A 12297-nucleotide genomic window follows, 5' to 3' on the forward strand; every position below is an offset into this window, starting at 1 on the left:
AGGAGGAAATTGAGACTGAAAAGTTAGCAAATACTGGAAGTGTCTATATTTCTCCTGAGGTTTAACCTTCACACGTAAATTACACACGGAGAGCTTGAAGAATGTCTGAGACCTGCTGTGAGGGCAGCTATGACCAAGTAATCTTTGGTTTGGGTCACATTTAAACTAGTTGAGAGTTTCCCAAAGGATTTTGCCCCCAAAAGAATTTTAAGAATGTTAAATTTCCCAACTTTTTGGTTAAGCATTTATGCCTGGTAAACTGATGCAGAGACTGCTGGTATATTGGAAGATGAGTCTGGGAGATGTCTAATGCTGGTATCCAAAAAATGTTAGCGTCCTGGTCAAATGGTTAACCAAACCTGCAAACGGTGCAGAGAGCTGGAGAAGTTCACTATGATCCTGTGGTTCTCATGCTTAAGCAGGCTTTAGTATCACCTGCGGGGCTTGTGCAAGCCAGACTGCTGGGCCCTGACCAGTCTGCAGGTCTAGGGTGAGACTCAGGGGTTTTTATTTGCATTAAGCTCCCAGATGGTCCCCATGCTGCTGGTCAGAAGCCTACAGAGTGAACACTGGTGTTCTAGGAGACTGACAGGATTGTCCTCATTTTACCAGTGTGGAAACTGAAGCTGAGGGAGCCCAAGCTTCTCTGGAGTCTCCATGGTTACTGGTGGCAGAACAAAGATCACACATCTCAAATGTGTCACTGCTCAGAGACCACCCAAAAGTTTCATTGCATCACATGGTGTCTGTCTACACCATCTTCCCACCCAGATTCCTGATTGCTGCTCAGAGAAAGCCAGTGCTTGAATAGCTAAGAGCTTTACCCCATTCCCAAATCTAATGACTTACATGCCTAAGGAAGGTCAGCAGAAAGTTCCTGTATTTGGAACTGGAAAGGAGAACATTCAGGGAGGCAGGGAGGGCCAGGTTTTAGGGATTGGTCTGTCTCCCTGGAGTTATTGACCAGCCTTCAGCCCTTGCACAGGGTGTACTCTTTGGTTTAACTCTGATGTTTTCAATATTCTCACAGATAACCTACCCTACTACGATGGACCATCTCAAATTTTAGAAAGCAAATGATTACACTTGTGGGAGAAAAGCCATTTAAGGTGAAAATCAGCATCTACTCCTAGATTCAAAGTAGGCTCCGGTTGTGCCAAAAAGTGCTCAGATTTGGGTTTTGTTTTGTTTTGTTTTCCAAGTTTAAAAAACATCTGCAATATTTGTGTTCGTTCATCACTGTAAAAGCCTCTTTGGGTGTTATGAATAGGATAAAACTTCTCTTGACTCCAAAAGCTCTGATAAAATTCCTTCCTTAGACCACAGTGCGGCAGGATTCCTACTATTAAAGTGTCATGCTTCCAAAAGAGAATCACAGAATTTTATGGAAAAGCAGAAATATACTTGGATTTTACATTAACCTCTCTCTGTAATGAGCGTAGGTATTGTTTGGAATGAACAAACATACGAATTCCAATAAGAAAAGATTAACACATGTCCTCAGTGTTCATTGTTGGAGTGTTTTCGATTGAAGTCCCTTCAGTGTGGCACTGTTCACAATCTCATGTCAGGATTGCTGACACCAAATTCTAGCAAGGCAAGTTATAAGGTGTCCTGGAACCTGAGAATGAACGTCATAGTAATACTCTGAGTGAAGCAAACATTTTCTGCATGCACTTCATTCCTTCCCTCCTTCATTGGTCCATTCAGGAATTCAACAAATAGTTATTTGTTTGTTCTTCCATCCAGCAGTTTAGCAGATACTTACTGACCAACACCTATGTGCCACCAGGGCTCATGCAGAGAACAGCAGAGACCAGGTTCTTGCTGTAATGGAACTTACTTTCAATTGAGGGTGAGGGGACAGTCAGATGAGTAAAATACATGGTATATTCAACTACTGCTGTGTACTGTGGAGGAAGGAACACTGAATTGTGGGCATGAGAGCATCTGCACAGGTGGGGTGTGGGGCCTCAGGCAAGGCTTTGCAGGAGAGGCATGTGGCACGAAACCTGGACGGCAGGAGCCAGGCTTGGGAAGGTCTGGGGTGCAGTTTTCCGGACAGAAATAGCAAGCACCTGAGTCCCGGAGGTGGGAACTAGTTGGATGCGTTTGAGGGACCCACAGGGGCTAGTCTGTCTGAAAGGGCCTTGGGATGGAAGAGGGCAGGGTGCTCCACTGTTGAAGTCTAGCAGATAGGTGGAAGCCAGATTTATTTTAATTCTAAGAATGGGACTGTCAGAGGAATTTAGGCAGGGAAGTGGTATGATTGGTCCTGTGTTTTAGATGCTCAGTCTGACTGCTGGATAGAAAATGGAAAGTAAGAGAGCAAGAGGAAGAGCACAGTGGCCAGTTTAAGATACTAAGACCAGCTGATAGGAATTCCTGCCATTGCTAGTGTTTGTGCAACGTATCCATTGAAACGTGAATCCTTATATATGGATCTTCACACACTTGTTCAGTTATTAGACCTTAAGACAGATTTCTAGGAGTGGAATTACTAAGGTAAAGATCGTATATATTTAAAATTCATATCTCTAGTGCTCAACCACTTTGCAGAAAGGCGGTCACTCATTTCTACTCTCACCAATGATGGGAGAGCACCAGTCTTCTGAACCACACCAGCACCGCATATTGTTAATGTAAGACTTTCTCACCCTCGCCAGTCTGGAAGGTGAAAAGATGTACTGCTCAGGTGCAGAATGGAGGAGATGTGGTTTGATAGCAGTAAATGAAGTAATCATGGGGGTTGTGATTGACAACAAACTTGGTAGGAACTGAGGGTATAAACACACCCAGTGGAACCCACCCAGGCTCCCTTTATGTAGCTTCTGGAGGTTATAGTGCCAGCCATGTGCTCTGAGCTGTCAGATCACATCCAGACTGAATTTGCATCTGGATCCAGCATTTCATGAAGGATACCTGTACACTGGAGAGCATTCCAAGGTTACTTAGGACCAATATAATTCCACAGACTTGCAAGCAGAGCTTGAGGGGGGCTGTTCGCTTTTGAAAAGAGAACACATTACAGAAGCGCAGTAGTCCTTGTACACTATTGGAAGAGCTGCCACGCGGATGAGAACATACACTGATACTATAACACAGCATCTCCCTTGAGGACAGACAGTTAAAGCAAGGACAGAATTTCTGACTCAATGTGAAGGAAATGGTTTTAACAATTAGAACAGCCGGTGAAAATGGAGAAGTCCTTGGTGGTGGAAGTGTCCAAGCAGAACTAAATGGTGATGCCTCCAGTCTGTTGTGGAGAGGGACTTTCTATGCAGAATAGAGGGCTGAATCCCATTCCAGCTCCCGTCCAGTTCATGGGCTCCTTGTCATTTATTGACTCTCAGGATGCATGGAACTTAGACAGATTAGCCCTTGAAATCAACCTGAGAGAAAGACCCAAGCCTTCTAAGGATTAGAATATTCTCTTTCCCACCACCCCTAATTTGTTTTGGCCACAGCTTGAGGGGAAGGGGTCATTAATGTCTCATCATGATGATCCTGGCTCCACTTCCTGTGAGCTTTTGGGAGGAAATGAACAGCGCAAGTTGCCACTCCTGTTGTTGGAGGCCAGGGAAGCAGAGCCGGGGTCGGAGCAGTGGGGAGAATCTCTCACTACATCACATCCATCGTCAGATCTGGCCAGACCCCTCCAACCCTGCAGTTCACCCATGGGCTGAATTGAGGTTGTCAGTGCACCTGTGGCTTTTGCTCATCATGTGGCTTGAAGGACAAAGCAAGAACTTCCCATGTTGTGCCCAGTAGCTGGGGATTTCACCCTGGAATGGAGCGGTGCTTGTGCTTTTGCACCTGGGGTTCTGGGGCTCCGTGGGAGAACTGGAGTGAGCCCCTGTCTGTCAGACTGCCTTGGCCTGCTTTTGTCGCTCTGCCACTTCTAGGAGTGATGCAGTTCAAGGGCAGCCCCAGCTTTCCAGACTAGGACAGAGGCTCTGCAGTCCTTGAGCAAAACTGGAGGTGGCAGCGTTCTATGCCTGAGCTGTGGGCTCCTCGCCCCCTTGACTCTCCTGTTGAAGTTTGGTAGTAACTGTGCCACCTTTGGCCACAGTCCACCAGAGAGGAAGTGTCCAGGTTCAGGTTGTATCCCTAAGATTGCAGCTGGTGATCCAGAATAGAGTTAACTGACAGGCGTGGTCTTGAGAGCTAGGTTGGGGTTGGGGGAAGAGCATGAGCTCAGAGTCGGCGCACATAGGTCAAATCAAGCTCTGAGGCTGTGGGCAGGTTGGCCTCCCTGCACGTCAGCTGCCACATCTGCAAAATGCAAATAATGATCTGTCTAAGGTTCTTACTAGGCCCTCACTAAGTGTTGGTTGGCCCCAGTCCCTCCTTTATGAAAACAGCTTCTTTCATAAATCCCAAGAACAAAATAATTAAGTATCATTTTGTATTTTTATAAATATTATGTCATATTATTCAAAAGATATTGCTTGAAATGGGCTCATGAACTGTTTACAGTTGTCAACCTCTTAATTTTTAATATTCTCATATCAACTGTAGAAAAGGGTGTGGATTTTGTTAATTAAAATTCGTTTTGAGTAATTTATTGAAAGGGCAAGTTTGATGCTAGTTTACATCTCTTATCATACTTTCTCAACTCTTAGATGCTTTCTTTAAAATGAGCATTTCTAAAATTGGAGTGTCAAAAACTTGCCAGCCTTTCTTTTTTGCTCCTAATGCCAATATTGAGGGATGGTGTCCTCAAATCACAATCACTTTGGAATAGAGGTGGTGCTTAGAACAAAGCTATTTGTTTCCATTAACTTTCACAGGGCTTTAGGAGGCCAAGAACTAAATAATGTTTGTTTGTGATTCTTTATTATTATTCTATTTCTTTCTTTCTTTTTTTTTTTTTTTTTTTTTTTTTTGTTTTTGAGACCGGTTCTCACTCTGTCTCCCAGGCTAGAGTGCAGTGACATGATCGTAGCTCACTGCAGCCGTGACCTCCTGAGAGCCAGTACCATTCCACTGCACTCCAGCCTGGGCAACAGAGCAAGACTCCGTCTCAACAGCAACAAAAAAGGAGAGTACAGCTAAAAAGAGAGCGAAACTTCTTTTCAGAAGGGTGAGAGGATAGCTCATGAAAATTTTGCTGTCTTTCCCTACTCCTGAGAATTTCTCAAGCAAGATAATCCTATAAAATAGTTATTCATAAAAAGCTGTGACTGTGCTCCTAAATCTGGCACAGTTCAACCACAGTTACATGACAGTGGTCATGAAGATTGTCACTGGCAAAACTAAATCATTTTTATGTTGCAAAATTAGGAAATTAAAACTCACTATTCATTTGTAATGTCATTCGTTTCCTGCATATCTTGGGACCTTGTTCTTAGAATGTTTGTTTTAGAACTCAGTAAAGTAAGGTCACTTAAGTTGAATAACCCCCTAAGACTCTTTTTGGAATAGACATACACATTATATATATATATAATAAGAAAGTAATACTTTCTTATTATATGGGTAGCCTAGTCCTGTAGATATTAGAGTTACCGCATGTAACTTTTTCATTCCACTGTCCGAGTTAACTCTTGTGATCTATAAATCCACATAATACTACGAACAACAGGGAACTGCTTTCAGGTCTTAAGCACTCTGGACATTTGCTCTGTTAGCGTGTCTCGAATTTGACCACCAAAATGCTTCCAAAGCAGAAAAGAGAGATGTGTACAACAGATAGATGGGAGGTGGGTTCTGGGGGCAAGGATAGCATCATCACTTAGTTTATGAACTAGTGGAACAGTTTAGTATCTGGGAATTCTTTATTCTATAGAATTCCATGTCCTAAAATAGTACTTTTTGTCTGCATGAGTGGATCAGGTCACCAGATAGTTTGTTTTCATCTTGTTAATGCCAGTTAAGTTCATGAATGTCTTCCAGTGAACAGCACTTGGAAGAGCTTTAAGAGAGGTTCAAGGAGATTATAGAGTTTTAGAAAGATAGAAGTCACTGTGTAAATTATACCTCATATCTCTTAACTAAAGAAAATTTAAGTACCAATGCCTAAATATAAAATATTAAAAACATAAATGAACTGACTTCTTTGTTAGATCACATTGTGTGTTCTTTTCAGACATATGAAGATCCATGAGAAGGACCCTAACAGTGCCACAGCCACAGCCCCTCCATCTCCTCTGAAACGTAGGCGATTGTCCTCCAAGAGGAAACTGAGTCACGATGCCGAGTCAGAGAGAGAAGACCCAGCACCAGCTAAAAAGGTCCTCTTGGCTCCCAGTGCAGATTCACCTGCTCATGGGACTTCTGTCAGAAATACCACTAATCTTTATTTTCTCAGTGTGGAGACTTGGCAGACATCCATCCTAAGCTCTTAAGCTGTGTTTTCCCATACTGTTTCTGTAGCGTGTCTGAGAGAAGAGTGCTAGTGTGCACTTCCTCTTTGGAGCCCCTTTGCTGAGCCCCAAGATGAAATGAAGAGCTTTTACAGTCGTTTCCATGCTTTCTACCTGATTTTTCTAGCTAAAACGCAAGCTTCAAAAGCATTTGGGACTCTTGTTCTCACTTATTTATTACCAGTGCTGGCAGATACCAGGTGCTGCATAAGTACTTGTCAGGTGGGTGGGTGAATGAATGGTAGTGTTCCGGGAGTATTTGTTGTGTGAATGAATGAATGGTCAGGTCCTTAATAATCAGGATTGGATAATGCAACCCTTGCCTTTTATTATTGTAAATCTCTGAATTTAGCATTGACCTCTCTTCCGAAGCCATCCCATGTGGGAGACCTCCCTCGTGACTTCACTTTTTTCCTTTTCCCTCAGATGGTAGAAGACGGGCAGTCAGGTGACTTGGAGAAGAAGGCTGATGAAGTCTTTCACTGCCCAGTATGTTTCAAGGAGTTTGTTTGCAAGTATGGACTGGAGACCCACATGGAGACCCATTCAGATAACCCACTAAGGTAGGAGAAGGGGTGAACTAGACCTTGTTCATTCCTGTTTCTCCTGGCATGTGACAATCTTCTTAAGTCCTGTTACTCCACACTGGGCTCCAGTGATTGAACTTGTGCACATTAAGGAGGCAGTTCAGAAAGTATTGGTGTGGGGAAGAAGTTGGCTGAGAGTTGTCAGAGGGTGGCTGTATCCACAGGGTGTTCACATGGTTCACTGTGCCTTCTTTCTCTCAGCAAAGCCCCTTGAGTAGTCACCGGTGAGCCCCTGAACACTGGGGAGTCTGCTATTACGGGTGTTCTTGGACAACAGATAGATTTTCTTGGCAAAAGATGTTGCCACTCAAATGACTATTAGCAATGCATGAATATGTGGCCCAAACAGGGACAGCCCATGTGTTGGATACCCCCGGCATAGCACTGGTGCATCACAGGCACTCAGAAGTGTTTGAACTGAGTTAGACCTGATAGCACAGATACCTGAGAAGCCATTTTGGGGTAAGAGAAAGTTCTACTTAGTGCAGGACACTTGGTCAAAAATGGAGCCCGATATGTTTCAATAAAAAAGTGAAAGGTGATTGCTCTGCCATCCAGCTTCGATTGTAGGGGCTTCCCAGCTCCAGTGTTTCTGATCCTCAGCCTTGCCAGGCAGAAAACATGGGTAGTGACAGGACTTCCCAGAAGAATTCAGGGGACTCATCTTTCTTTTTCTACCTTCTCTGATAACTCATCAGGCAATCAGTCCTGTATTCTTGATGAATGGATAGATTTGGAAGTTTTTCCTAGAGAATTGCCACTTTAAAAATGTTATCTGCCAGCGATTTTAAGCATTGGAAAGAACAAAGAACTACTTAGGAACCCCTGCTGTTGTTGAGAGACTTGAAAGTAGCCCATCCTGGAAGTCACACACAGCTGCAGGGTCACAAGCACAGAGCGGGGCCACACACGCGTGCAGCTTTGGGTTTTAGAAGACAGCTTGGGAATGCAGGAATTTGGGCATCTGTTTGCCTGAATCCCTGATATATGGACCAGATTTCCTTCTTGAAGACACGTGTTTAGCTGTGACTTAGGAATGGGAATATCTGAGCAAGCTGAAGACGTATGTTATAGGGAAAAGCCGAATTGTACAGTAACATGATGCCAGGTCAAATATGATTATCCTTAATCATATTAGCCTGACATTTTTCCATTGGTGAGGGAAAAAGGAACTTACGAAGAATTTAAACTGCTGAACAGTTGAAGTGCTATAAAATGTCTTTACGGAACTCCCCAGTCTCAAGAAATTGCCTGATCACTGAGTTGGGCACAGACTGGTTGTCAGGCCTAGACCCCACTCCTGTCTCTGCTCATACAGGACCTCAGCCAGCCACATCTGAACCTATTTTCTCATCCTTCAAATTGAAGGAGGGCAGGACCAGATCATCCTTGTGTTCCTAAAGCCTTCTTGTTTTTTTGTTTCGTTTTCTTTTCTTTTGTTTTGTTTGTTTGTTTGTTTTTGAGAAAAGTTTTGCTTTGTCTCCCAGGCTGGAGTACACTGGCACAATCTTGGCTTACTGCAACCTCTGCCTCCTGGGTTCAAGCGATTCTCCTGCCTCAGCCTCCCAAGTAGCTGGGATTACAAGTGTGTACCACCACACCTGGCTAATTTTTTTGTGTGTTTGGTAGAGATGGGGTTTCACCATTTTGGCCAGGCTTGTCTCGAACTCTTGACCTCTGGTGATCTGCCCCACCTTGGCCTCCTAAAGTGCTGGGATTATAGGCATGAACCACCATGCCCAGCCCCAAAGCCTGCTTCTTAACAGTTGTTTTATTCTGTCTACCAGGAAAAAGCATATGGCTCCTCTCTGTGCAGGCCCTCTAGTTCTGAGAGTTTGGGAAACTTCACAGGTTCAGGAATGTCCACAGCATCCCCAGGATATGGACTTGTAGTGGGTGGCAAATACTGCAATCGTTCTCTAGATGAAGGACCTGAGTGAGCAGAGATGACACTATCAGCTGAGCCTCCCAAAGCGAATCATGAGCAGAGGCAGAAACAGCACAGGGGACCCCAGCTCCTGCTCATGTGCCTACCCAGCAGCCTTGAGAGCCAGTGCTGCAGTGAATACAGGCTGTCTCTGGGCCCCTCTGTGTACGTTATCTCACTTCGTATTATTCTATGATCAGATACCACCTTAGAAACTATCATTTACCTCCGTCTAGATAATTCTATTCTGCAGGAAAAGTAACGTGGCTCCCACAAGCGATTTCTGAGCAGTCCAAGCCTGCATAGCATGGTGTGTGGCAGCGATAGAGGCAGATCAGGTGTCCCCTTCTGAAATGCTGACCTGGGTGAGGGACGAGGTTCTCCTGAAGCAGTCCTCTGAGCAAGGACCTGCTCCAGGGAGAGGCCAGGCTTCCTCTGCACAGAGGTTGGAGATGGGCGTTGCAGTGGATGCTTACCACTTTTTTCATGGTTGGGATGGGCAGGATTTGGTGAGTGATTACTCCACAGTGATGGTAGGGCTGGTGGTGTATACAGGCTGTGAAGTTGAACCCTCAGTCCCGCATGTCCAGCTAGCGGACCTAGAGGATTTTCCTCACCTGTTTACAAATAATGCCCTGTGTTTGGTGAGGGGTTGGCTGAGACAGTTTTGTAGCCTGACAGGGACTTGGCCCTCTGGGCAGGCTCTCACTTTGCTGGCCCCACAGCTGTGGCTGAGGGGTGGCCCATAAGAAGAGGTTGCCAGGCATCCTTTGTGGGGGCACACAGGCCACCCCTGCCCTGTGCCTCTATCTATAATTGTTGCTAGGTGGGGTGGGGCTGGCATGGAAACCAAAAAGAGTTGATTACAGAACATGGTTAATGTCCCTTTGCTCCTCTCTGCTCTGCCGATCCCCGTAATAGCCTGCTATCAGAGGAGGCCTGGGGCAGCCCGCGCCAGCAGGGACTAGCTGGGCGGTGAACTGGGACAGTAGCTGGTGGCAGAGACAGCTTGTTAACCCAGAACTAAAATAGACACCAGCTCCATTTCAAACCCCAGAGGCAGCAGAACCACAGTGGGATGCTACCCGCTTAGACTGAAGGTTTGTAACTCAAAACAGCTGTTGCCTTCTCACTCTCCTGCATTTGTCTCCCTTCCCCCGCCACCAACACTGGCAACATGCCCATTGTTCCTTAATAAAAAGTGTTGGAAATCCAAACTCATGTAAATCTTGATTCCATGTCCCTCCACTCCACTGTGTTTCAAATGAATGAAATGTTATCATAGAACAAAAGGAAGATCCAAAGCTGCCTGTAGAGATGCCGGCTCTTAGGGTCGGGTGTTAGCCTCACCCTGACACGACCAATAGTCAGTCATCCCCCTTCCCCCATGACTCCCCAGATGAGGGAGAGAAGGTAGAGGAGGAAACCAAGTCAGGCTATGGTGAGCTGGCATTTGGAATTGGAGGTGAGGGACGGAGTGTTCAGAGAGCAGGCGGCTACACAGAGGACATCCTTTGTGTGAGGATGTTGCTGGGCATTGAATGTCCATCAGAATAGAACAGAGCAACTGCCCATACCCTGTTCTGAATGAAGTCAGCTGGGAGGAGCATCCAGGTCAGCCTGGCCAGCAGGAGAATCCGAGCCACGCGTGTCCTTGAAATTTTCTAATAACCACATTTCATTTCATTTTGAGGATCTCGCTCTGTCACCCAGGTTGGTGTCCGGTGGCATGATTATTACACACTGCACCTTGACCTCCCAGGCTTTTAAGTGACCCTTCCACCACAGGCATGTGCCACCCCATGCAGCTAATTTTTTTGTATTTTTTGTAGAGACAGAGTCTCCCTATGTTGTCCAGGCTGGTCTTGAACTCCTGGGCTCAAGTGATCCCCCCTCCTTAGCCACCCAAAGTGCCGGGATTGTAGGTGTGAGCCACCCTGCCTGGCCCTAGTAGTCATGTTTTAAAAAGTAAACAGAAAGAGACAAAATAAATAATGCTTCATCAAATATACCAATATCATCAAAATATAATGTCAACACATAATCAGCAGAAAAATTGTGAGTGATGTGGTTCACATTCTTGCTTCCATGTACTGACTCTTTGAAATCTGGTGTGTGTGGCACGACACCAGCCCATCTTGACTGCACCACGCCAGCCACATTTCAGGTGCTTAACAGCCCACAGAGAGGTTTCAGACAAGCCACCTATGGCAGGGAGGGCTGCAGCTTTGATGCAGAGCTGTGTCTTGTGTGTGAAGGCCCAAGGGTGGCAGCTGGATGGTGACCCTGTTGGCACAGCCACTGCTGAGGGTGAAACTTGGCCAAAGTTATTGTGTAATCTTAGATGGCCCCCTGATGAAAGGAGTTCGGGTAATAAGTAATGTTAACATCATTTCAGTTAAAATGTACCCAGCAAATGATTGAGTTTGTACTGTGTGCCAGGCACTTGCCCAGGCTTGAAGGAAAGAGTGATGTTTGAGACAGGGTACAGGCTAGGCACAAAACAAGCTGGGTGGTTATAAAACAAAGTTCAGAGGTGAGTTCAGGGCCCAGGAGGGCACATTTCCCTCAAATTCCAGGCAGAGGGATCTGGTGGACGCAAAGCTTCTCCTTGTTTACATCAGAGGCTGTGGTGCTTCACTTAATTTCCTCTGGGTCAGGGCCCAGCTGGGTCTGGTACTTCATTGACCCTCGTCATCTCTGAGTTCAAGGTGATGACATGAAATCTCTGTTGGAAATTAGTACGTAGGGAGCCCAAGGGGGCTCTGGCAGGCACCTCAGCTCCATGAGTAGGGAGGGCAGCTGAGACCACCCCCGCCTATATCTTAGTAGTGGGGCTACCAGAGGGAAATGCCTTCTTTTTCCTACATTCTCGACTGTTCCAAGGAATGTTTGCCTCCCTTCACTGCATGCCTACCACGTACAGAGACCCCAAGACTCCTCATCTACCCGGTATTGATCCCATCCTTGTCAAATGTCATCCTAAAAACAGGGAAAAGATAAAATATTTGTCAGCATCTTGTATTCAAGAGTCCATGAGTCTGAGGCTTGGGCAGGCAAACAGATTTTAAACACTTCTGGGGGCTGTGAACGGATGTCCCTCCAGGAGGGGAGGACTGCTCCCACACCTCACCTGACAGGTACAGAAGCCTTGGTCAGGACTACCCTGCCCCCCACCCAAGGGCCAGAGCGAGGAGTGGTCCACCCAGCTTTGGTGCCCACTATACACCCTTCATGAAGTCCCTCAGACTCTGCCCAGTGCTTCACGCCACGCTGGTTTGGTTGAACAATCGGAGTGGGGCATTGAGTTGCCGTGTGCAACCCAGGCGGGTTCCTGGGGCATGGGGAGGGGCGGCTGCCTGGCCAGGGCCCTGTCACAGGGCCATCACTGCTGCTCGAAGCAACTGGGAGAGAT

General features: G+C 46.0%; 1 protein-coding gene across 7 annotated transcripts in view; it reads left to right on the top strand.

The window, feature by feature from the left end:
* RREB1 (ras responsive element binding protein 1) overlaps window positions 1-12297 on the top strand; it is a 202728-nt gene that overhangs the window by 155096 nt on the left and 35335 nt on the right. For all 7 annotated transcript variants that reach the window (XM_033216136.1, XM_033216137.1, XM_033216133.1 and 4 more), the window contains exons 7-8: window positions 6092-6236; window positions 6795-6931. In XM_033216136.1, coding sequence (XP_033072027.1) covers window positions 6092-6236; window positions 6795-6931 — 282 coding nt within the window. The remainder of the gene's footprint in view (window positions 1-6091; window positions 6237-6794; window positions 6932-12297) is intronic.

The sequence above is a fragment of the Trachypithecus francoisi genome, unplaced genomic scaffold (assembly GCF_009764315.1).
Source record: "Trachypithecus francoisi isolate TF-2019V2 unplaced genomic scaffold, Tfra_2.0 Lachesis_group10, whole genome shotgun sequence".
Lineage (NCBI taxonomy): Eukaryota > Metazoa > Chordata > Mammalia > Primates > Cercopithecidae > Trachypithecus > Trachypithecus francoisi.